Source organism: Neltuma alba, unplaced genomic scaffold (genome assembly GCF_004799145.2).
Source record: "Neltuma alba isolate B1F8T4 unplaced genomic scaffold, ASM479914v2 tig00004416_pilon, whole genome shotgun sequence".
In the NCBI taxonomy this organism is placed as follows: domain Eukaryota; kingdom Viridiplantae; phylum Streptophyta; class Magnoliopsida; order Fabales; family Fabaceae; genus Neltuma; species Neltuma alba.
Window position 1 is genome coordinate 60,868 of NW_021633696.1, and position 26,983 is coordinate 87,850.

Genomic DNA, 26,983 nt, shown 5'->3' on the forward strand with positions numbered 1-26,983 from the left:
TCTATATGGATGTCCATATATCTCCCATTATCTCCTAATATCTCCTATAATCTCCAATATCTCCCATTATCTCTATATCCCACAATTATCTTCTATTATTATGTAATTTGTAGATTCTATTAAAGATGTAAAGCTATGTCTATAAATAAAGATCATGTATCATGTATTTAGCAACCCTTGAATGGAATGAGAAATATTCTCTCTTGTTGATCCTCTCTTCTTCTTTGCTATTCTTCTCTATTTCTTCTTTATTTATAACACGTTATCAGCAGGAAGCTCTAACCAAGGTACGTATGACATACCTTTGATTCTTAGCATGACTTTAAGAGTATCATCTCTATGATTTTTTTTCCTAAAGTATCGTTTGCTTTATTCAAATGAAAATATCTTGAACATTGTATATATGGTGTTTCAAAGTATTTGTATCTATAATCGATCTTCTAGGGTAATCTCAGCCATTATATGGGTAAGTCACATCCATTATGTTTTTTGATAGTTGCAAGATCTTTAGATATGGACTAAAGATCAATTTAAACCTCCAAAAAGTGATGAATAAACACTTGGTTCAAAAGTGCCATATCTTATTGTCACTAAGGCCCTTATAAGTCTATCTAGCCACACAAAACCTGATATATCATTTGCTAATTAGCATGATATAGTTTTTTTAATCAATATGAAGATGTTGGAATGAAGTTAAAAACATTTTTTGTTACTTTAAGGGTACTGTGAAGGTAATATTATTTTATCTGAAGGTATCCAAGACTAATTTTACTGGCTATTAGATAGAGTATTCTTATTTGATCCTCATGTCAAGGGATCACAGTATAACCCATGTATGGGTAAACCATAAAAAGACTATTTGTCTCATGATTTTCAGAAGATTATAGAATTAATATTTGACGTTTTTATTTCACTACAATATTTGGAAGGCTTGTTTGTTATATTAGACTTTGCAGGCTCGAAAATATCATCTAATGTTGCCAAGAGGGGGAGTTGATACACGCTGTACTCTTTTTTTCTTGTCTATGGTTTTGTCCCACTGGGTTTTCTTAGCAAAGTTTTTAACAAGGCAGCATTGCATAGTATATCACTGAATGATATACTCTTTTTCTTCTGCTAGGTTTTTGTCCCACAGGGTTTTTCCTAATTAAAATTTTTTAATGAGACACATTCATATATACTAGACATCCAAGGGGAGTGTTGTGAATATAATAATATCTTTGTAGATGTCCATGTATCTCCCATTTTCTCCTAATATCTTCAATTATCTCTATATCCCACAATTATCTTCTATTATTATGTAATATGTAGATTCTATAAAAAATGTAAAGCTATGCCTATAAATAGAAGCAATGTATTATGTATTTAGCAACCTTTGCATGGAATGAGAAATACTCTTTCTCGTTGATCCTCTCTTCTTCTTTATTATTCTTCTCTATTTCTTCTTTACTTGTAACAGTTTTGTTTATTTTGAGATTTTTTTTAAAAAAAAATCCATATAATCTATTCATATATTTATTTTTGGCTTGCCTAAATTATCATAATTCATGACTCTATAAAATTTATATATCAAATTATCAATAAATTCAATTTAATTACATATTCATCTATTAATAATGTTTAAAAAAAAACCTTTAGAATATTCAAAATTCAGAGGGAGGGAGGTAGGGGGAAGAGTTCCTCAACGTTTAAAGACTTCGGCTATATTCATAAATGCACAAAGTATGAAAGATAAAAAGTGATATTTATGTGCTGGCCACATAAAACCTGTGACATCTATGATTTGTATTGTTAAACTAAATTTTAAATTTTTGAAAGTTAAACACTAACTTCAAAATGAAAAAAAAAAAACTCAAGTCCCCACACTAATAATTAATCTTCTATTTATGTGGGTGTCTTGACTTGGCAACAGAGGGAGAGAGAGGGAGTGCAATGAAAAGAGGAATCAACGTTTTTGTCTGTCTAATTATTAAAAGATAGAGAGAGATTTCTTTTGGTTTACTGAGAAAAATAAAATTGTTGGCTTTATATATTTATAGAGTAACTAAATAAGTTCTTAACCAATTAGGCGTCGATATAGAGGTCGATGATTCAGATTTTCCCAGTGTATCCCAATATACATAAAGTTGTATTATTTACTTGCATTTTTAAGTGTTATTTTTCTTTGGACCAAGATGATATCAACAAAATAAAATATCCATACAAGAGGAGATATTTAGAAGTAGTTTCTTACCAAATGGAGTGTGATGTCTTTGACGCGTATGTTTCTTCTTACCGACGTTCTTTTGGAACTCTCATATTAGACCAAATCAATGAAAATAAAAATGTGGTCTTCCATGTGATACCAGACTACTTGTAGATTAAAATTTATCCTTCTCACTGATGTCATTTTCTTTCTTTTTCTATTTTCTTTTGTGGATGACTTAATGCTTGAAAAGTCAACCACTAATATAAATATTTACACACACATTAGTAGTTAATAATTTGTATACTAACATTTTTATTATTTGCTCTACTCGCAAATCTTTTATCAAATGATAATTTTAATATTCATATGTATTAAAATATGCAGTAGTTTCCTTGAATAATTAGCTGCAAGCTTATAAAAATATGCGTAAATTGATTAATTGAATTGACCACATGTAATGGGAAAGAGGAATAATACAAAACACAAATTTCTTTCATCAATTTAGATTTCATGCCTGGTGGTTAATTTGAAGAAAAGAATAACTGTCTCACCCAAAAATTAAAAACAATAGAAAAGAAAATGCAAAAATATTGAAGTAACAATGTATCCATGTACGCAAGCTTCTTTTCAATAATAAAAGTGCGGTCCCAGAAATGAAATTGTTCAACACGCAGTGAAATTAAAGGGCAAAGCTTCTCCTTATTTCATAGCCTGCCACACGCGACCACAAGCAAAATAATTAATTTTTAGTTGAATTTCTTCTAACCTTATCACGAAAGATGTCCTTTTCCAACTAGGCAATTTGTTTGATTTGGAATCAAAGAAGTATAAAACGCCGTGTATGTTAATTCCTGGATGCAGAATACTTGAGATTTTGACAAGTCTGATATGCTACACATAATGGGAAGACCTTCTTCCTTTGTTTTCCTCTTCTTACTCCATTCCTTCATGGCCTCCTTAGCTTGGAGTGATACAAATATCACTACCGACAAATCTGCACTTCTTGCCTTTAAATCCTTTATCATTTCAGATCCACACAATTTCTTAGCTAATTGGTCTGTCTCTTCTTCTCCATGCAGCTGGATTGGTATCACATGCAATACTCGTCATGGAAGAGTCCACTCCTTGAATCTTGGTGGCATGGATCTTAAGGGTACCATATCTCCACAACTAGGAAATCTCTCGTTCCTTGTTGAACTTGACCTTAGTGACAATGATTTTCATGATCAAATACCAAACGAGCTAGTTAAATTGCGTAGATTGGAACTACTCAATTTGAGCTACAATGACTTTCATGGACAAGTTCCAGTATGGATAGAAGATTTATCTTCACTTGAGCAATTACATCTTCAAAATAACAGTCTTAGTGGATTTATTCCACCATCTATATTTAATCTGACACTACTAGACACCTTGGATTGGAATGATAATTTACTTCAAGGGACCATTCCACTCGAAGTGGGAAGACTTGAGCGATTGAAGATTTTACGTCTTGCGGGTAACAAGCTTTCAGGAAACATTCCCCAAACAATTTCCAACTTATCTTCACTTGAGTTATTGAGTTTGTCTTATAACAGTTTGTCAGGTATGTCCTTGATTATTTCTAATATTTATATTTGTTTTTGTTTTAAAGTAGCGTATTTGGTTAGCATAATCTTATCCTAGTTCTCTTGATTGTTTTTAATTTTTAATTTTTTTGTTATTTTTATGAATTTTTTTAATTTTGCCAACATTTTTCTATTATTTTTTAAAGGGAAAAAACCACTCATCATCAAAATCATGAAACGGTTTATACAGTCACGCCACAAGTGTCATAACATATATATCTAATAATGGGCTTGTCATAAGTTTTTGAAAATATGTGCTTATTATTCTGCCATTAAAAAGTTTTAAATGGTTTTTTCAAGTTGAGTAAACCTTAGAACAAAATATTTGGAACATTTAATTTTGAATGGGATAATCTAATTTTTATTTTTATTAATAATTATTGTTGTTTAAAAAAGTTTTAGAGTTAACAGAAATAATTTTTCTGGGAGTCTCCCAAAAAACGGGTTTTGATAGGAATGATGAAAAGGAAGGACCGATTGGATTTCAATATATTTCTTAATGTCAATCACCATGAGTCCATCCAATGGATTTAATCAATGGCTATTGGCCTTGATGAAGAAAAAGGGTTATACTTTTTAAATAATAATTGTAGTTGTGGTTTATCATTTAGAATATATTTTTGTTATTTTTCAAAAAATGTGCAACTCTTACTGTATTTTAATATATATATATATATATATATTGTCTCATGTATATAATAACTTGTCACACTAAAAAAAAAACTTTGTTATTGAGATTGGAGATCTTTCTCAACTAAAATTATTGTATCTTATCTTTATGAAAAGTAAAAATACAATATATGTGGGAATCAGCTTAGTGATTTAATTACGTGGTTGCATTAAATTATATTCCAATATTTCACAAGATATTGCTGAATAATGATTTTGCTAAATTGCTTTTAAAGACATGGAATATGATGCTTTCCTTCAATCACAAAGTGAATATGAATAAAATTAAAATGGTATACTTTTCAGAATCTATGAGTACCATGTGTGCTGATGCATCTAATACTGTGCTTTTTCTTCTTTTTTTTTTTAACTCTTTGGAATAGAAATAAATTTGAACTCTGATTTGCTTCCCATCCTTTAGTTCATATTATAAGTTTCACACACATGTAAATGTGAGGTCATAAGTTGCTTAAAAAATCTCTAAAAAATATTGGATCTAAAAAACATGGAAAATAACGTGAGAAGGATGATGACAAATTTTCTTAAATTTTCCATCACTTTGGATCCATATAATTTCTTGGCTTATTTGTCTTTACCAGTTTGTTAGATATGTTTTAGAGAAATCCGGGCTTGTCTCGATTGTTTTTTTTAAAAAAAAAAAATATTTCTGTGCATTTCTTTTTTTTCCAGTATTTTTCTATTCTGTTTTAAATAAAAAAATTGTCAACCAATTTTTAAAATGGATAGTGAAGTCATAAACCATGGGCAAAAGAATATTGTTATAAACTTACAATATCAGTCCAAACGGATCTAAAAGCTCATAATCAGTCTTCGAAAATAAATGTTTATTATTTCGTTATTAAAAATTTTCTGAAGTTTTTTTTCCCCCAAAAATGAGTAAGCCTTGCAAAAAGCATATTCGGAACATTTAATTTTTATTTAAACAATCTAAATTGTGTATCATATTTATTTTTAAAAAATTGTGTAGTTAACAAAAATAGTTTTTCTTGGAGTCTCATGATGGAAAGCATGGGCTAATTGAATTTCGATGTATGTCTTGGTTTGTTTCTATAATCAGTTAATCGAAGAAACCCATAATCTTATCAGAATTCATGTGTAATGGGCCTTGTGGAATAACCCAATATAGTCATCATTTTTTTTTTCAGTAAATCACAAATCAGAACAGAAGATTTGTTTCTCTGGAATAGAAATAAATGTGAACTGAGATTTTGTTCTCCGTCAGTTAGTTCATGTCATAAGTTTCACACACATGTAAAGGTGGGGTCATAACTTGCTTAAAATTAAAATCTTCATAAATTGGTAAAATATTGAATCATTAAACAGGAAGCCCCATAAAAAATAACCTGACAAGGATGATAAAAAAGGGTTAGCTAGGATTTCAATGTTTTTTCTAGCTTCTAATTTTTCATTTTCCTCTATACTTTCTTTTTAATTGCAAATTTTTTAATTTTTTCTTTTCTAATGTGGAGACAATCCATTCGAATTTATCAAAGCGAGTCTCACATTGATCCAAGAAAAAAACAACATACTGAAAAATAATTTATATTTATATTTATATTTATATGTCATTCAAGGATGGCGGCTCTTTTAAAATGATTAAGATGATGATTCAATGCTCTGAAAATGATTTTAGATAAATAATCGTAGCAGTATTAACAAATTAGCTCAACCTCCATACTTAGGGTCACAGCACGATATTAAAACTTCCATTGATGATATCTTATCTCTTTATGGGGTCTTTAGTAATTAGCTGTTTATACATATTTAGGGATATTTTTAAAACCAACTAATTTTTTTTAATAATTCTGCAAAGCGAAACATGGAAAAAAAATCTAGCGTTTGTTTTTCTCTTGTTAATTGGGTAGAGACGAACATTATTCTACTGATAAATCTGTACTTTTTACTCTTAAATCTTCTATCACTTTGGATCCATATAATTCCTTAGCTCATCTGTCTTTTAACAGTTTGTTAGGTATTTTTAGAGAAATTCTGGCTTGTCTCAATTGTTTTTTTTTAATTTTTTAATATTTTTATGCATTTCTTCTTATTTTTTTTCAGAATTTTTCTATTCTTTTTTAATTAAAAATTCATCATCCAATTTTTAAAATGGTTGGGGAAAAGAATATTAGTCCAAAAGGATCTAAAGGTTCCTCATCAATGTTTGAAAATAAATGTAGTCATTAAAAGTTTCTGAAGGATTTATTTTTTCAAAATAGGTTTGCCTTAGAAGAAACATACTTGGAACATTTAATTTTGTTTTGGATAATCTAAATGAATAATTTTATTTTTAAAAAAATTTTGTAGTTTGAAAGAACTATTTTTCTGGGAGTCTCATGATGAAAAACGAAGGTCAATGGGATTTCCATGTGTCCCTTAGTTTGTTTTCTTAACTTTTATTGGAGGAACTCAATATGAATTAATGAATCCACAAAATCCGAAAAGACAACAAAATGAAGGGAAGTAGAAAACATAGAGTAATGGGCCTTGTGAAACAGCCCATTATGTTTTCTGACATTAAGCTGTCCAAATTTCTCAACAAATCACATGTCCAAATTATTTGGTCTATGGTCAATAGCCCAGCCAAATGAAAAGCGTTATTCCTTTTTATAAATAATAATTGTAGTTGTGTTTTATCATTTAGAATCAATTTGTGTTATTTCTCAGAAACGTGCAAAGTCTTACCATATGTGTTTTGAAAAATACAAATTTGTCTTATGTGCATAATAACTTATTAAAAATCGTTACTGACATTATTCTTTTTGTTTCCCCTCTAATATTTGAAGGGGGCATCCCAAGTGAGATTGGGGATCTTTCACAATTGAAGACATTGTATCTTGGAAATAATCAACTTGCTGGTTCAATACCATCTTCATTATTCAACAATTCAGTGTTGCAAGACTTTGAACTTGGAATAAATAATTTATCTGGCAGTCTCCCAATAAATGTGTGTGTTGGGCTTCCAAAGCTACAAATATTTTATGTGAATGGAAATGACTTGTCTGGCCAAATACCCTCCACTTGGCATCAATGCATAGAATTATTAGAGTTACAATTGGATGATAACAAATTCAACAGAGGAAACATACCAATTGACATTGGAAATCTGACCAAACTTCAGTGGCTATCTCTTTTCAACAGCAACTTGCAAGGTAAGAGTTTTCATTATTATATGATTGTCTTAAATTTTGATAAGTCATGAATTTGCGTTACAAATTTAATGAATAATACTTTTATTAGATTACTTCTAAAGACATGGAACTTGATTCTTTCTCTTCATCCCAAAATGAAATACTGCATCATTGAAAAATAAACTAATCAGCATTTGCACCAATCACATTCCTTCTGTTCTTATTTTTCACTTTCTCCTGCGTTTTCTTATATGTGTCGATAACATATGTTCTTATGACATGTAAATGGAATATATCTTAAATAAAATTAGAAAAATATTATCTACTAATACTATAGAATGATAAAACATTATAAATAGTATAAAAGCTGAATCTTATATGTAATCTTATATATAATATGCTTGTTCTATAATGCTTGCAAAATGTTTTAGCTGAAATTGCTTTAAGAGTGATGAAGATTCTAGTATACATGATATGTTTTACACAATCCATTTTTCTTAACTAATTGACATCAGGAAAAGTTATGTCGTTGCACACAGGGTTTAAAAAACTCAAATGCAAAATATAAATAATTTGCTTCTTCATTTAAAATTGGTGAAATTAATTGCGTTATCTGCCTCTAGCATTTCTTCTTTACAAGAAATTTTAATTTCGAATTATTTGATATTAGAAAAGTCCCTTTTAAATTGCTTTCCAATAAAAACTAAATTATTTCCTAATAATTTTAAAGCCTCTAATTAACACAACTCCATGCATATCCATAATGAGGTTTAAATATAAATAATAATTTACAATCCCAACATATTAAAAGATCAAATTATGAATTGATAGTAGCCTATTATTTTGGTTTTGGTTGAAGATAGTAGCCTATTATTTTTAAGGCAAGTTCTCGACTTGTTATATTTGAGTATTACTTGAGGTTCTTTGGTTATATTTAAGGCAAGTTCTCGACTTGTTTTTAGACATGCCAGAGTTAGTAATATATGAAAATTTTTCTATGGTAGGACAAGTTTAATACTAAAAACAGAAAAGGTTTCAGTTGTGTTTTTTCTTATTTATTAGTAGTACAATAAACATTTATTTAAATAAACTAAGTATAAAATATCAATTGTGAATAATTATAAAGAATTCAATTTAAAAAATTTAAACGCGATAATAATTCAATAAACACAAGTTCAACCGTAGTTGAGAAAAAAAGCTCATAAAAAAGAGAGCTTATAAGATGTTTTAAATAGTCTGATAAATAATTAAACTGTTTTATTTTAAGTCATTCATATTGAAGTGGAAGCATTCAGTACATTCAATTCTTTATAAAATTAAATAAAGCTTTTCACAAAAAAAAAAAATTCCACTAATAGTTTCTTAATAATTTTTTTAATTTGAAATTTAAAAGAAGTATGAAAAATCAACATGAGGGAGAAAGTAGGTGGGATTGCACCCAAAAAAAATGCGGACTCTCACGCGCAAAAAAAAAAAATCCTTCATGCAGAGATAAATTGCTGAAAAGTATTCTAATGTCTTATGCCGTACATGATTAGTTGACAATGCATAAAAATTATAGTTAAACTTAATGCACTCATTTGCAATATTAAAAGGAAAGAAATTTGATGGTTAGAGGAAATTTGCTTTTCCCTTTTAATATTTATGAATTTTCTTTTTTATTTAATGTATATTATATGCAAACAATATTACAATGCCAAAATAAAGAAAAGGTAAGGTCATGGGCTGATGGGACCACTTGATATCTAAAGCATCATTTATATACTCTGATCAATAAAATGGCTCCAGGAATCATTTCTTCGTTACAACAATTTGCAAGGTTATAGTTTTAATTATATGATTTGTCTTAGACCGTGTTGTGTGTTTTTGTTTTTTTGTTTTTGATCTCTCAAATGAAAAATGATTTTAAAATGAGATTCTACTTTTCTTTTCTTTTTTCATTCATAACAGAAATCTTTGGAAAGAGAAATAAAATATAATTTGGATCATTAAAAAAAAATTGGGGAAGCCCTGTAAGAACTGGTCTGGAAAAACTTTGTGGACTATTAATATATGATATGGTGTAATAATCTTTAGGGGTACCTCCCAATTTTTACCCAGCAAAAATGTCTTTAAAAAGAAAAATAAAATTTAATTTTGGATCAGTAGAATAAGTATGTGTTCGCTATCAACATAATGTTTGTTTTTATTTGATGAAAGGAATTGTACTTGAAAAGATTTCCTAATACTTCTAATTCTCTCATCAACATATACATAACTCGTATCTTATCCACTTCTAAATTGAAACAGGTGAAATTATATCCTTAATTTTATGCTTTATCTTCAAAATGTGTAGCTAAAAATATTTAAATTCCTTAAAGAAAAACTAAAATTTCTGCCCTTTTTTTGCCTATGATGAATTCATCCTCAGATTTTAAAGTTAGAGCCTTTTTAAAGACTTTGGATGTTCATTTTACAGTTAGATAAGATTAATTTCATAGTCTCTGATGTGCAGCAATTGGCCATTAATATTGAAAGAGTCCCCTTTAAACTACGGTCCAACAAAAATTAAATTATTTTATATTAACTTTAAGCATCTAATTACTAAAATTCCATGTATTATTTATTTGCTTGTGTACGTGTGAATTTATTAGGAACATCCTTGCCATACTATCAACTAATGAACAAATATTTTGTATTTATTTATAGGCGAAATTCCTTCATTTCTTTGGAACATGCCATCATTAAAACATATTTACCTTGACGACAATCATTTAAGGGGTGATTTGTCTGAAGAAATATGTCATCAACTCCCTTTACTTGAAGTCTTTAGTGTTTCTGGTAATCAATTAGAGGGAAGCATTCCACAATCAATAAGTAACTGCACATCTTTGAAAGAATTATATTTGGATGGTAACTCATTTGCAGGTATGCACTTATTTATTTGTGTATTTTTTTTCTTTTTAATATTTTTCTCTCAAATGAGATTTTGTTTTTCTCTAAAATCCGAATCATGGACGTCGTGCAATTTGCAACAGAGAAAAATGAAATCCTCACATATGCTATTGATGACAAACTCCAAACCACCCAATACTTTTTTATCAAGATTTTTTTCTGTCTTTTAATTACTTTAATTTTATTTTTTTCTCTTGTATTAATATTTAAATAATATTAAAATACAGATAAGTTTGGAGTTGGTTTTACTTATTTATTATATATATAAATTGTAACAGTTCAACATTGTTTAATTGAAATTAAAATTATAATATTTTAAAAATTTACAACGTACTAATTAAAAAATGTACAATAAACAAAAATTATTTAGATATGTATAAAAGATCAATTACAAATTATACAATAAATGAAACTCATAAAATGCTTGTTCATCCAAATTTAAATGCAACATACATACCTATTACATGCCAGTAACTTTTTTAGATTTTATCTGTTTCCTAACAACTTTAATTTTATATTTTTTCCCTCTCTATTGTGGAGTACATTTTTTTTATCTGTTATGCTTCTTTTTCAATTTCTTATTTTTCAAATTCATTAATTTCAAATTAAATACTTATTCAATAATTACAGTATAAAAACTTTTATTTTTCAAAAGCAATACTAGTCATTTCAGACATTTCCTCAAAATTTCATATTTACAATATGAGATTAGATTCTTTATTTATTATTTTTCAAATTAAGGGTCTTAAATCACAATTTCATATATTGGGGTTTTTATTTGTCTTTTTTTTTTTATAATGTTTTATTTGCCATTTTTCCTTCGTACAATCCCAAAATAACGGAAAGATAGAATCATGACCTCATCAACTGAGCTGATGGGCCCACTTCAAAAACAGAATTTCTTAAGTACTCAGCGTATAATGTGCCCACTTGCCCACATGCAATTTTTTATTTTTCAAATTTATTAATTTCAAATTAAATGATTCTTACCAACAAAAAATTAAATAATTTTGATATTTTTTATTTTAAAATTTTTTTAAAAGTTGATATTAATGTAAAGAATAATTTTTATTTTGTATTTTACTCTTCCGAATTGAAATGAGTATTACTTGAAATTCTTTTGTTATATTTAAGGCAAGTTCTCCACTTATCTGTAGGATGGGATAAGTTTAATACTAAAAACAGAAAAATTTGCAGGTGCGTTTTTCCTTATTTATCACAATAAAAAAGAAATTTATTTAAATAAAATAATTATAAAATATCAATTGTGAATAATTATAAAGTGGAATTATTCGGTACGTTCAATTGATAATAATTATCTTCAACATAAAACTCTCCACTAATAACTTCTTAATCATTATTTTATTTTAAAATTAAAAGAAGTATGAAAAATCAACATGAGGGAGAAAGCATGGGAGATTACATAAAAAAATGTCGATTCATTAAACATTATTGTGGAACTTTTTTGTTCAGCAAAGTTTTACTCAATAATTTCTCTCTAAAACTGCGCAAAAGAAATTTCTTCATCAGAGACAAATTGCTGAAAAAGCAGTCTAATGCTTTACGCCGTACATGATTAATTGGCAATGCATAAAAGTTATATAGTTAAACTTAATGTGCTCATTTGCAATATTAAAAGGTGAGAAATTTGATGGTTAGACGAAATTTGCCTTTTCCCTTGTTAATATTTATGCATGGATTAATCAGTATAACACAATGTTCAAGTTTCTAGAAATTAGTACGTAAGACAAGTGAAGTTTCTTTATTATTTGTGTATATTATATGCAAACAATATTACAATGCCCAAATAAAGAAAAGGTAAGATCGTGACTGATGGGACCACTTGCTATATTTAAAATGTGAAAAACAATTTTTTTTTAATTTTAGTCTTAATCTACCACATCATTTGTATACTTTGATTAATAAAATGGCTTCATATATACTTTGTCCAGGAATCATTCCAAGTGAGATTGGTAATTTGACAAACCTCCAAGTCCTTAATCTTGGTGAGAACATTTTGCAAGGTAAGAATGTTAGTTATATGATTGTCTTAGATCGTGTGTGTGTTTTTGTTTTTTGTTTTGTTTTTGTTTTCATCTCTGGAATGAAAAATAATTTTAAAATGAGATTTTGCTTTTCATTTTTTTCATTCATGTTAAAGAATCATGAAAAGCTTACTAAAGAGTTTACGCTGATAATAGAAATCCTTGAAAAAAGAAATAAAATATAATTTTGGATCATTAAAAAAAATATTAAAATACAGATAAGTTTGGGGTTGGCTTTACTTATTTATTATATCTATAAATGGTAACAATTCAACATAAATTATAATATTTTAAAAAAATTATAACGTACTAATTAAAAAATGTACAATAAAAAAATTATTTAGATATGTATAGAAGATGAATTACAAATTATACAATAAATGAAACTCATAAAATGCTTGTTCATCCAAATTTAAATGCAACTTACATGCCTATTATATGCCAGTACCTTTTTTAGATTTTATCTGTTTCCTAACAACTTTAATTTTATATTTTTCCCCCTCTCTATTGTAGAGTATATTTATTTATCTGTTATGCTTCTTTTTCAATTTCTTATTTTTCAAATTCATTAATTTCAAATTAAACACTTATTCAATAATTACAGTATAAAAACTTTTATTTTTTTAAAAGCAATACTAGTCATTTTCAGACATTTCATTAAAATTTCATATTTTCAATATAGGATCAGGTCTTTATTTATCATTTTTTAAATTAAGGGTTCTAAATCACAATTTCACATATTGGGGGTTTTTATTTGCCATTTTTTCTTTTGATAATGTTTTATTTGCCATTTTTCCTTCATACAATCCCAAAATAACGGAAAGATAGGATCATGACCTCATCAACTGAGCTGATGGGCCCACTTCAAAAACAGAATTTGTCAAGTACTCAGCGTATAATGTGCCCACTTGTCCACATGTAATTTTTTATTTTTCAAATTTATTAATTTCAAACTAAATGATTCTTACCAACAAAAAATTAAATAATTTTGATATTTTTTATTTTAAAATTTTTTAAAAGAGTTGAAATTAATGTAAAGAATAATTTTTCTTTTGTATTTTACTCTTCCAAATCGAAATGAGTATTACTTGAAATTCTTTTGTTATATTTAACGCAAGTTCTCGACTTATTTGTAGGATGGGATAAGTTTAATACTAAAAACAGAAAAGTTTGCAGGTGTCTTTTTCCTTATTCATTACAATAAAAAAAAATTTATTTAAATAAAATAATTATAAAATATCAATTGTGAATAATTATAAAGTGGAATTATTCAGTACGTTCAATTGATAATAATTATCTTCAACATAAAACCCTCCACTAATAACTTCTTAATCATTATTTTATTTTAAAATTAAAAGAAGTATGAAAAATCAACATCAGGGAGAAAGCATGGGAGATTACATAAAAAAAAATGTCGATTCATTAAACAGAGCAAAGTATACTTAATAATTTCTCACTGAAACTGTACAAAACAAATTCCTTCATTAGAGATAAATTGCTGAAAGAGTTGTCTAACGCTTTATGCCGTACATGATTAATTAGCAATGCATAAAAGTTATATAATAAACTTAATGTACTCGTTTGCAATATTAAAAGGTAAGAAATTTGATGGTTAGAGGAAATTTGCCTTTTTCCTTTTTAATATTTATGCATGGATCAATAGTATAGCACACATATTCAAGTTTTTGAAATTAGTACGTAAGACACGTGAAGTTTATTTATTATTTGTGTATATTATATGCAAACAATATTACAATGTCAAAATAAAGAAAAGGTAAGATCATGGACTGATGGGACCACTTGCTATATTTAAAATGTGAAAAAACAATTTTTTTTTAAATTTTAGTCTTAATCTACCACATCATTTGTATACTTTGATCAATAAAATGGCTTCATATGTACTTTGTCCAGGAATCCTTCCAAGTGAGATTGGAAATTTGACAAACCTCGAAATTCTTGATCTGAACTACAACAATTTGCAAGGTAATAGTTTTAGTTATATGATTGTCTTAGATCGTGTGTGTATGTGTCTTTGTTTTTGTTTTTGTTTTTGTTTTCATCTCTTAAATAAAAAATAATTTTAATTTGCTTTTCATTTCTTTCATTCATGTTAAAGAATCATGAGAAGCTTACTAAAGATTTTGTATTCATAATAGAAATCCTTGAAAAGAGAAATAAAATATAATTTTAGATCATTAAAAAAATTAGAGAAACCCTATAAAAACTGGTCTGAAAAACTTTGTGGACTATCAATATGTGATGTGGTATAGTAATTAATTTTTGCCCCAGCAAAAATGTCTTTAAAAAGAGAAATAAAATTTAATTTTGGATCATAGAATAAGTATGTGTTGGCTATCAATATAATGCTTGTTTCTATTTGATGATAGGACTTGTACTTGAAAAGATTTCATAATATTTCTAATTCTCTCATCAACATTTACGTAACTCTCGTATCTTATCTACTTTTATATTAAAACGGGTAAAATTTCATCTTTAATTTTATGCTTTATCTCCAAAATTTGTAACTAAAAGTATTTTAATTCCTTAAAGAAAAACTTAAATTTCAGCCCTTTTTTTTTTGCCTATGATGAATTCGTCTTCACATCTTAAAGTTAGAGCCTGTTTAAATAGTTCAATAACTATAATACAAAATATAAATAATTTGGATGTTCATTTTAGATTAGGTGAGATTAATTCTATAGTCTCTGATCTTCAGCAATTCTTCTTTGAAAGAAATTTAACATCCAATTGGTCATTAATGTTGGAAGAGTCCTTTTAAACTATGGTCCAACAAAAAATAAATTATTTTCTATTAATTCTAAGCATCTAATTACCAAAATTCCACGTATTATTTAAATGCTTGTGTACGGATGGATTTATTAGGAACATGCTTGCCATAATATCTAGTAATTAACAAATATTTTGTATTTATTTATAGGCGAAATTCCTTCATTTCTTTGGAATATGCCGTCATTAAAACATATTGGCCTTGGCATCAATCATTTAAAGGGTAATTTGTCTGAAGAAATGTGTAATCAACTCCCTTTACTTGAAGTCTTTAGTGTTGCTGTTAATCAATTAGAGGGAAGCATTCCACAATCAATAAGCAACTGCACATCCTTGAAAGAATTATATTTGGATGGTAACTCATTTACAGGTATGCACTTACTTGAGTGTTTTCTTTCCTTTTTAATATGTTTCTCTAAAATGAGATATTATTTTTCTCAAAAATCGCAATCACGAATAGATGGATGTCGTGAAATTTGTAACAAAGAAAAACAAAATCCTCACATATACTCTTTGATGACAACACTCCGAACCATACGATACTTTTTTATCAAAATTTTTTTCTGTTTCTTAATTACTTTAATTTAATTTTTTTTCTCATCTTAATATTTAAAGAATATTAAAATACAGATGAGTTTGGAATTGTTTTTACTTATTTATTATGTATATATAAGTTGCAACAATTCAACATTGTTTAATTGAAATTAAAATTATAGTATTTCAAAAAAAATTACTACGTAGTAATTAAAAAATGTACAATAAACAAAAATTATTTAGATACGTATAAAAGATCAATTACAAATTATACAATAAATGTAACTCATAATATGCTTGTCCAACCAAGTTTAAATGCAACATACATCCTTATTATATGCCAGTCCTTTTTTCCAGGTTTTGTGTTTCCTAACAACTTTAATTTTATATTTTTTTCCCATAGAGTACATTTTTTTCCTCTGTTATGCTTCTTTTTCAATTTTTTATTTTTCAAATTCGTTCATTTCAAATTAAATACTTATTCAATAATTAACAGTACAAAAAATTTTATTTTTCAAAAGAAATACCAGTCATTTCACCTCCAGTGTAATTTATGATTTTTCTTAATTTTTTTCATTTCTAAATTTTACAAAGACTTGAACAAATTAAAAAAAAATTTCTTGGTACATTTTACTCTTTTGGTTGAAATGAGTATTACTTGAAATTATTTTTAATATATTTAACGTAAGTTTTAGAATTTTTCGTAAACATACCATTTTTAATAATATTTGATAATTTCTTCTTTTCTATACACACGCAAACACATGGTAACAGCTCTATCATTTAATTAAAATCAAAATTATATTGACATTTTTCTAAAAGAATCACAGCATATGAATTAAAAATTTGAAATAAACAAAAGATTTTTTTAAAATAGATATAAAAATCAATTGCAAATTATAATATAGAAATCAAATAAAAATTTAAATATAACTCAAACTGATGAAGAATAATATGAGATATTTTAATTGTTCAACAAATAGAAGAACTGGTCTGCATGTTGTGAAATTAAACAAAGCTTTTCAATCTAAAGTTTTCACATGTCAACTTCCAGGAGGGATAAACTGCCGAATAAGTAGTTTAATGCTATAAGCAACACATGATTTATTGGCAATGCGCAAATAACTAATAGCCGAAGCCAAAGCAAACACTCAAGAAAATCCTAGCATACAACCCAACATACCAGTAGAACAACAAAACAACACTTAACAAAGAACAACAAGCAACAAGTAGTTAGACAACACCAGATAACGAGTCACAATTAGAAAGCTCAAGATCATGCTGCAGAATATTAAATAGTAAGGGTGGTTCAGAAAACCATCCTTGTGGTACCATTCCTTTCAAAGCCTCTGCTGCTAAATAATCAGTAGGTTACCGCCATTGTGAGAAACCAAAGACAGAGACCAATTATGCACAATCAATGAGATTTTAAAGGAATTATATTTGAATATTAACTCGTTTTACTTTTGTATGTCCTTTTTTTCAAAGATTTTATCTATCTCTTAATTACTCTAAGTATTTAGCCAATACCAGTCCTAGAAAGCTCAAAATCATGCCGCAGAATATGAAACAAAAAGGGTGGTGGTTCAGAAAACCATCCTTTTGGTACTACTCCTTTTAAAACCTCTGCTGCTAAACAGTCAGCAGCTCTATTGCCCTTGCCAAAACCAAAGACAAAGACAACTTTGAATAGCTGCTTAGCATGACATCTTCACAGCTCAACTCGCATCCCCTGAATTATGAAGCTCTCAATCTGTGAAACAGCTCTTGACAATCAGTGTCAACTATCACCTTCTTTTCTTCCCACCTCTCACTGCAATTCAAAGCTTCCAGGATTGCCAAGGTTTTGCAATAAGAGCTGAATATGCCTTAACCTTCATTCCCAAACCACCAACAAACACACCATTCTCATCTCTTCCCAACAACCCTATAGAAGCAGCCATATCAAATAACTTGAAAGAAGCATCCATGTTCAACTTGATTGCTCCATTCTCAGGTGCCCTCCAAATTCTCGCTCTTTCAACACCATTGCCCTCCATCTTATGTCTCCCCCTTTGTTTTTGAGCCTCATCATAATCTCTAACTAGCCTTAACACCCTTGCTACACATCTAATAGCATCCAAAAATATGCCTGCGCCCAGCTTTCCAAATTTTCCAGCAGGTGGTAGCAAAAGAGTGATACTAAAATCATCATGTCCCATCTTTTGATTCATCGATTCCTCCATCCACCTGGCCATACCACACATCCTTGATTTATTGAATCTTAGTGACAAAGGTGACCCAAACCAACATCTCTCAGCCCATAGACGTAAAAATAAAGCATGCTTAATTGATTCCACCTGACATCTACAAATATCAGGTAGGTGTACTAGAGTATTTTCTTCTAAAAAGAGCTTCCTTGATGGCCAAAGCTCCACTCACTACTTTCCACATAAAATGAGCTGCCTCAGGAGGGATCTTCAGCTTCCACAATTGATTCCACAGCTGTTTAGATACCTCCTGGATCTCTCAATCTTCCACCGTCTTCTCTGCCTAAAGTTAGCTACCCTATACCCCAACTTCAGAGAATAATTACCATCTCTACTTATCATCCAAAGACACTTATCTGCCAAATTTGATCCAGCAGTATTAAAAGAGTTAATGAGAGCTTTATCTTCATCACTGAATCAATCTTTCATTGCTTCAAAGCACCAAGAATTATTCCTGATTAAGCTCTTCACAGTCAAACTCTTTTTTTCTTCATCCAAATCTCTGGAAGCCAATGCATACCCATTAGCATCAGGAATCCAATTGTCAACAAAAACTCTGATCCTCTCTCCAGTCCCTACTCTCCAACAGAGATCTTTTTTTAATTAAATCTCTTCCTTCTAAAATGTTAGACAACCTGAAGAGGATCTCTAACCTTGCTTTGCTTGCGAAAAGTCACTATCCGAAAAATACAAACCCTTTAAAATCCTACACCATAAAGCATCTGTATTTTGAACCAACCTCCATGTAGTATTAGCAAGGAGAGCTTTGTTAAACAACTCTAGATTCCTAAAACCCATTCCACCTTCACTTTTTGAAAGGCTTAGCGAACTCCAAGATTTCTAGTGTATTCTACCTTCTTGTTCCCTCTGACCCTACCAGAACCTTGCCATCATGCTATCCAATTCAACACAAACCTTCTTTGAAAATCTGAAACAGGAGATAGGAAACACAGGTACTGTGTACTGCCTTAATCATCACTTCCCTCCCAGAAAACATCAACAACTTTTGTTTCTGTCTCTGTAATTTCAAACTAAACTTGTTTTTAACAAACAAAAGAGCCTCTGACTTTGACTTTCCCATATCATTGGCATTCCCAGATATTTACTAGGACTATCACTAGTTGCTTTAAAGATCCAAACCTCATATACTTCCCTCTTAAAATCCTCGCTTGTGTTCTTTGAGAAAAACAAACAGGACTTATCAAAATTGATTGCTAGTCCTGAAGCCTTACAATAGCAATCTAATATGCCTTTCAATATTTTACAATTCTGCTTTCTTGCATTCACAAAAAATAAAGCATCACCATCAAAAAAAGTAGTGAGACACCATTGGACACTTTCTTGTGAAGAAAAATGTGTTAGTCACCTTAAGTCCACTTCAAAATAAACCGATTAATGTAATATAGTTCAAAATCTGGGTCGTTTTCACTTTAGGGAGCCTTTAGAGAAATTCCTAAGTAGCTAAGTATGCAAAACTATAAAAATTGACTTGGAAAAGGATTGTCTTTTTTTTTAACCAAGTATTTGGCAAAAATTAAAATGCAAAAAGAGTAAAATATTTTTGGGTTTTTAGTTTATAAAATGGTAGGAGTGAAATGAAATATGCAAACTAACAAGCGATAACAATGAAATGGCAATCCTCTAGCACAACAGTTTAGACAATCATTACTTCAATTAATTTGGGAGTTAGCTAGCTTCAAAAGAATCCAAGAGCCACCCTTTAGACTTGATTTAATGAGAATAATCAATACCAAGCCACCTTGAGTATTAAATTTCCAAGATTAAACTGATTAAGCAAAGCTAGCAAGAGAGAATCAAAGACAGCAATTAGTACTTTTGATCCAATAACCACGCGACCTTGAATTATCACGACATATTCACAATAATTTCAATGAATAAACTTATTCCAGCTCTTAAATTTCAGAATTCAAACCTCACAGTCCCAAGCATTAATCCATCGATACCATACACGCACACATACACAAGCATGCGATTATTTTATGCCATTCTTATCTAAACACAAAATCGGTCATCTAAATTCAAGAACCCCTTTTTATGATAATCAATATAATAGAGAAGAAACAAGAGATTCTCGGTCTCGCCAATCAAAAGTCAGAACAGAACAAACGCATGCACACCACAAAATTCCTACTTAAGCGTTATTCTACTCCTATAAAGCATCTCTTAAATCTGTCGATGTTTCCCCCTTCCCCTCAACAACAACTTACGGTCACTGTAACTCTCCAAGTAGTATTCTAACGATGAGAAAGAGGGTAGGAGGAGCATTAGAAGGTTTACCTTGGTTGGATCCTAGCTTATATGCGTCGAATCTTCCTCTTTCCCTTTCTCTCTTCCTCCTTGTCTCTTCTGCCACCAAATCGCACCCTCTCTGCCCCTCTCTTTTCATGTTTGTGCGCGAGTGGAGTGAGGGCAAAGTGTGCTCTCTATAGAGAAGAAGCAGGGATGTCATGGCAAAGGAAATTTTGAATTTACCCACGAGTTGGGCTTCTAATTGGAATGTGCCCCACATAACTTTCAACCCACGGGTAATGAGTTAACTATTTCTTTTTCCCTTTTTTATTTGATATTTCCTTATTAAACAGCTCTCAAAAATTAATCTGAACACATTATATGAACTTTTCTCCTCATTTAACTTTCTTAACTCATAAAATAGTTGTCCTAAAATTTTTAGACTAAAAATCAACCTTTAACCATTTTTCTTGAATTGCTCAAGAAAATAACTCTTTAATTTAGGAAATTAGCTTTTAAATTATTTCTAACCTCTTTGGAAAATAAAATCTTCCATAAACCTTTTTATTTCCCAAAATGATCATCTATAAATTTTCCATAATTATTCTTATCTATTTTTAATAATTATTCCTTTCTTGATTTTCTCGCCCGAAAATAGGTTTTATGGAATAATTATTTTTTTGAGGCCTTAAATAATTCTTTAAGCCTCCTAAACATCTTAGTAATTGCTAGCTTTAAAATTAGGGATATTACACTCCACATAAAATTCCTCCTCCATTCTGCACGTCTCTTTAATTCTGCTAATCTTTTCTTTCTTCATCTTTTTTTCCATTAGGAAGGTTATAGAAGGTCTGTGTTTAAAAAAAATTTTCCTTTAACTTCTCAACTATCAAGGCTCTTTCCAGACCTTGATAGCTCCATGCTAGGATTTTCATGGCCCCTTGATAGCTGTTTTAGGCCAACCACCAAGATCTTAAGCACAATTCATCATACTTTGACTCAAAAGCTTCTCCACCGTCTCCGTTTCAATTAAACCAGGGCCTCCTTGACTCCTCCCTCCCCTTCTCCTGCCTCCCTTCTCATTTGGTGTTTAATCAAATTAATACTACCACAACCTCTTTTGTTTTTGATAGTTTGTTTGTTTTTCACAGATTCATTAGGATTACTCTCAAAACACAACTTAATTTCTTCTCTTACTCGATTGCAATCCACTTCCTCCACTAATCCTATCTTCAACTTTACCTTCTTCAAACTAGCAATAACCTCTGACATTGGAGAGGCATCTCCATCAACCACAATTGCTTTCAAAAGATCCCCCCTACTCTTCACTTCCACACTCCGTGCCTTCATATTATTAGAGTTACATTTCAGAACACTACCAGTTATCTTTGCTTCCTTCAACTTCTCCAAATCAATCCTTCTTTTTGCCAACTCAACTTTTTAACTATTCCCGTTACACTCCTGTGGCCTCTCAGTCACATTTGAATTCATACAGCTCATATTTTCCTCTTCAACTAGTGAGTTCTCCTTTCTTTGTAAAGCTCCTCTCACTTCACAGTCCTTCTCCCCTACAAACTTCCCCAGAACATCCTTCCCTTTCCTCCTGACATCAATTTGAAATTCAGTAATTACAGGAGAATCTCTTCTTGCAAAAGCTTCATCATATTCCTCCGATCCTTCTCTTCAAACTCTAATAGCATCATCTATATTTTTGGCAGTTTGCACACTCAACCAACTGCCAAATTTCCTCTCGGAGCTCAAGCCTTTCTCACTCAACAACACGACTTCTAAAGTCATGCCTAATTCTACCATATAGGATCTTTATCTGGTTTAGGCGTTCACATTCTAGTAACTAGAGGTCTCGTCAGATCTACCAAGACTCTGACTCGTAAGAAGCTACGGATGAATGAGTCATTCTTTCTTGTATCTTCTACCATCACAATGTCACAAATCAGCGATCGGAGAGTTACAGCATTCTCAACATCCATAGCTCCGTGTGGTAAGTCATGGAACTGAAACCAAAAAGGGCACTTCTCAAAGTCAACCTCGCTAATTACCATATCCTCTTCCCAAGGGTGAACATTAAGCAAAACACCTTGTATCGACCATGGCCTTCCATTTAGAATACGCATATAATCCGATCTGTGTTTGAATTCAAATATGAACATATGCTTATCAACATCCAATATCTCCATATCGTCATTCTTGATCAGATTCCAGCCCTTTCTGATCATATGAATCGTTGTGATCGATTCTATTCAAATTCTTCTCAGTTGCCAATTTCCCCACCAATGCACCTCCATTAATCTTCCTTTGCTCTTCTTTCCTCCATATCAATTTCACCTCCATCTCACCCTCCTTCTGACACAAACCACTCGTACTGCCTTCCACCATTGCAAAAACTCACATACACATCCACCAGAAACTCCTTAAGCCTTCACCAAGCCCTCTCAAATTTGCGTCACAACAATGCGTCATAACATAACTCAAACTAAAGAACGAAAACACAAGATGTTTTTACTAGTCAGTCAAGCAATTAAATCTCATCATTTGAATTTAGTCGGTTTTAAGAGAAACTGTTCCATGGTCAATTATATGTGAAGTTAAGTAAAGCTTTTACAATAAAATTTTTTCTTATATTAAGTTTTGAATAATTATTAAATATGAAATTAGAAAAATACACACAATGGTGTGTGCGTAGATGGGTGTGCCCAAAATCAACATTTGCACTTGTTTTCTCTCTTTATTCCAGAGTACATTCTTTATCTCTTTAACTTCTATTTTTATTTTTTATTTTTAAATTCATTAATTTAAATTAAATATTTATTCAACAATTACAGTAAGCAATTTTTATTTTTTAAAAATATACAAGTCATTTCGCAGTAATTTTAATTATGATTTTCTTAATTTTTCTTATTTCAAAATTTTCACAAAGTTTTAAACAAACAAAAAACAATTTATTTCCATATTTTACTCTTTCGGGGTTGAAATGATATCGCTTGAACTATTTCAATATATTTATCGTAAGTTTTAGAATTAATTTTAAACATACCATTGTTAATAATATTTGATAGCTTTTGTATAATAGGGTAAGTTTAATGTTAAAGTAAACACAAATTTGGAGCCTGTACGTGAGCACATGCGCGCAAATGCATGTATGGTAACAATCTATCATTTAATTAGAATTAAAATTATATTGATATTTTTTTAAAAAACCACAGCATAAGAATTAAAAATTTTCAATAAACAAAAAATTATTTAAATAAGTATAAAAATCAATTAAAATTATAATATAAAAATTAAATAAAAAATTTAAATATAACTCAAACTGATGAACAATAATACGAGATATTATTTTCAATTGTTTCAACAAGCAAATTTCTTCATTTAAATTCATTTTTGTCTAATTGGGCAAAAAATTCGTTTTTTGTTTAAAGAAGACTTATTCTACCCGTTGTGAAATTAAATAAATATTTTCAAATTAGCTCTGTTGAGTAAAGTATAAACAATACTTTTTTTTAATTCGACTGTACCAACACAAATTCTAAGAGAGATAAATTAGTGAAAAAGCATATTAAAATGATATTGTTATAATCATGATATTGTTGTCTTATTTTATTATTTCTTCTTTTTTTAATCATTTTCCTGAATAGAATAAATCTAAAATGACATTTTCTTTTCCACAAAATATATTATTTAAGTACTCTGTACCATATGATTTGTACTCTGTTCATTAAAAAAGCTAAACATCCTATATATGCGCCGCACATGTTACGCATACGCCGTAGCATACCCCGTACCTTAATTAAAGAATATATCCTTTTACTGTTTAATTTTCTTTTGTAATTTTTTTTCAATTGTTTCTTTTCTATTTCGTAAATTCATTAATATCCTATCAAATCATTATTCAATTACATGGAAGTCATGGTTTCCATCAATTTTTTTATGACCACGTTTTGTACATAAAGCACAGGCTAACTCGATAAACTTAATGTGTCAAACTGGACCCTATATCATTCGAAAGGACCTACTCCTTTTAATATATTCAACATTCACCTATATCATTCAATATATTTTTCCATGTTATCTGCAAACAATATTACCTGTTTCGGTTTCTTTTTACAAATCAGTTTTTTTTTTTCAGGTTTTATACCCAAGGACATAGGCAATCTTGTTAGACTTGAAATCATAGATTTGGGATCAAATTATTTGAGTGGACCTATTCCTTTCAGTATATTCACCATTTCAACATTGAAATGGTTAGAACTTACCGATAATTCCCTCTCTAGCCTTCTCCCATCATATTTAGGGATTGGCCTTCCCAACTTGGAGACCTTATGGCTGGATAGCAATGAACTAAGTGGACAAATTCCAAAAAGCATATCAAATGTTTCCAAGCTCAAAACGTTAGATTTGTCAGTGAATAAATTAAATGGAGCTATACCCAATGTCATTGGAAATTTAAAAAACTTGTTCAACTTAGCTTTGCATGGGAATGATTTGACTGGGTTGATTCCAGACACAATTAGCAACTTACATAACCTTCAACGTTTAAGTCTCAGCAACAACAAATTACAAGGTTCCATTATAAATGAACTTTGCCAACTCAAAAATCTAAGTGAGTTGTATCTTGACAACAACATGTTTTCTGGAGCAATACCAAGATGTCTCGGGAGTCCTTCTTTGCGGAAGTTGAATTTTAGCTTCAACAAATTGATGTCTCATATACCCTTTTCTCTTTGGAGTCTCAAAGATATCTTGGTTTTAGACATATCGTCCAATGCATTGAGTGGATCAATATCACAAGAGTTATCAAACTTTAGAGCAATTATACTATTGAACTTGTCAAGAAATCAACTTTCAGGAAGCATCCCTACAACTATGGGTAGCTTGCAAACCTTGATAACTCTATCTTTGGCTAACAACAAACTACAAGGGTCTATTCCTAAGTCATTTAGTAGCATGATAAGCATAGAATCTATGGATCTTTCCCATAATTATTTATCTGGTATGATTCCAAAGTCCTTAGAGTCATTACTCAATCTTAGATACATTAATTTTTCCTACAATTTGTTGGATGGAGAAATTCCAAGTGGTGGTCCTTTTCAAAATTTTACTGCTCAATCTTTTATGATGAATAAAGATCTTTGTGGAAAGTCCCAACTACAAGTCCACCCTTGTAGGAGAGGAAATAAGCACATGTCAAATAAAGTGATGCTGGTGATAAAATGCTCAATGCCTATCATGGTTGTCATTTTGGTTGTTATAGGCGTTCTCTTTCTAAAACATAACAGAGATGATGCTAACTATGCAACCAAAAGGGATTTAACAAATTTGGATGCGGCAGCTAGGATATCCTATTATGAGCTTCTACAGGGAACAAATAGATTTGATGAGAGTAATCTTCTTGGCTTTGGAAGTTTTGGATCAGTATACAAAGCAATTCTTCCAAATAAAAAGATAGTTGCTGTCAAAGTATTTAACATAGACATGGAAGAAGCATTCAGAAGTTTTGATATTGAATGTGTTGCCCTATGCAATTTACGCCACCGGAATCTTATTAAGATTATTAGTTGTTGCTCAAATGATGCTTTCAGGTCTCTAATCATGGAATTCATGTCAAATGGAAGTCTTGATAGATGGTTGTACTCTCATAACTACTGTTTAGATATCCTTGAAAGGTTGAATATAATGGTTGATGTGGCATCTGCATTAGAGTATCTTCATCATGGTACTTCTACTCCAATTGTTCATTGTGACATAAAACCAAGCAATGTTTTGTTGGATGAAGATATGGTGGCTCATGTTAGTGATTTTGGCATAGCTAAACTATTAGGTGAAGGACAATTGGAAACTTATACTAAAACATTGGCTACAGTTGGCTATATAGCACCAGGTAATAGTTTAATAATAATATTTTAGTTCAATTATGTTATTTTTTTTAATTATTCTATGTGAAATTTTATATTATACAATCAGTAACATAAATTTTCCATTCCTATCTACAAAAATATGTATTAGCTATATAAGTAAAGTTTAACGGCAATCCTTATGTTCTCTTTTGACGCATAGAGTATGGATCAAAAGGAGCGGTTTCTTTCAAAGGAGATGTATATAGTTATGGTATCATGCTAATGGAGATGTTTACAAGGAAGAAGCCAACCGATGAAATGTTTGTTGAAAGTCTTGGTTTGAAAGATTGGGTTAGCAAATCAACACCACATTCAATCATCAATATTCTAGATGTCAATTTGCTACATGAAGCAAATCCAAATATCAACAATATATTGCCGCATATGTCATCAATTTTTGAGTTGGCATTAAGCTGTTGCACTGAATTACCTGAAGCACGAATTTTGATGAATGATGTTGTGGTCTCATTGAAAAAGATAAGGTCATATTTATGTTCAATGTCAGAGATGCACCACTAGTTGAATAATCTTTATATGGAAGTTTTAGTTACTGTTTCTTTTATCCTTTGGTTTATTTTGTCTATGAAACATGTCATATGTTAACATGGCCATGATTTATATGTTTGTTATATTAATATGTGAAGTCACTACATTTTTTA

General features: G+C 29.8%; 2 protein-coding genes across 5 annotated transcripts; both read left to right on the forward strand.

Annotated features, from left to right (window-relative positions):
• Positions 1-3,072: 3,072 nt before the first annotated feature.
• LOC114744639 (LRR receptor-like serine/threonine-protein kinase EFR) lies at positions 3,073-7,733 on the forward strand. The gene is made up of 3 exons (XM_028932806.1): positions 3,073-3,773; positions 7,269-7,634; positions 7,723-7,733. Exons 1-3 carry the CDS (start codon positions 3,077-3,079, stop codon positions 7,731-7,733), a joined length of 1,074 nt encoding a protein of 357 aa, XP_028788639.1. The 5' UTR covers positions 3,073-3,076.
• LOC114744636 (receptor kinase-like protein Xa21) lies at positions 7,603-26,983 on the forward strand. Of its 4 annotated transcripts, none has more exons than XM_028932803.1 (6): positions 7,603-7,634; positions 12,500-12,571; positions 14,504-14,575; positions 15,531-15,749; positions 24,557-26,308; positions 26,485-26,983. In XM_028932803.1, exons 4-6 carry the CDS (start codon positions 15,557-15,559, stop codon positions 26,841-26,843), a joined length of 2,304 nt encoding a protein of 767 aa, XP_028788636.1. In that variant the 5' UTR covers positions 7,603-7,634; positions 12,500-12,571; positions 14,504-14,575; positions 15,531-15,556; the 3' UTR covers positions 26,844-26,983. The 4 variants fall into 4 exon arrangements, with proteins under 4 accessions (XP_028788636.1, XP_028788637.1, XP_028788635.1 ...); XM_028932802.1 differs by lacking the exon at positions 7,603-7,634 and adding an exon at positions 10,444-10,520; XM_028932801.1 differs by lacking the exons at positions 7,603-7,634; positions 12,500-12,571 and adding an exon at positions 10,474-10,520.

What these genes read in the sequence shown, in the direction of transcription:
- LOC114744639 (XM_028932806.1), top strand. Translation starts at nt 3,077, where the DNA reads ATGCTACACATAATGGGAAGACCTTCTTCCTTTGTTTTCCTCTTCTTA. An exon ending in GTCTTATAACAGTTTGTCAG is followed by an intron (nt 3,774 to 7,268) that starts GTATGTCCTTGA and finishes TAATATTTGAAG; the next exon opens with GGGGCATCCCAAGTGAGATT.
- LOC114744636 (XM_028932803.1), top strand. Translation starts at nt 15,557, where the DNA reads ATGCCGTCATTAAAACATATTGGCCTTGGCATCAATCATTTAAAGGGT. An exon ending in GGATGGTAACTCATTTACAG is followed by an intron (nt 15,750 to 24,556) that starts GTATGCACTTAC and finishes TTTTTTTTTCAG; the next exon opens with GTTTTATACCCAAGGACATA. An exon ending in AGTTGGCTATATAGCACCAG is followed by an intron (nt 26,309 to 26,484) that starts GTAATAGTTTAA and finishes TTTGACGCATAG; the next exon opens with AGTATGGATCAAAAGGAGCG.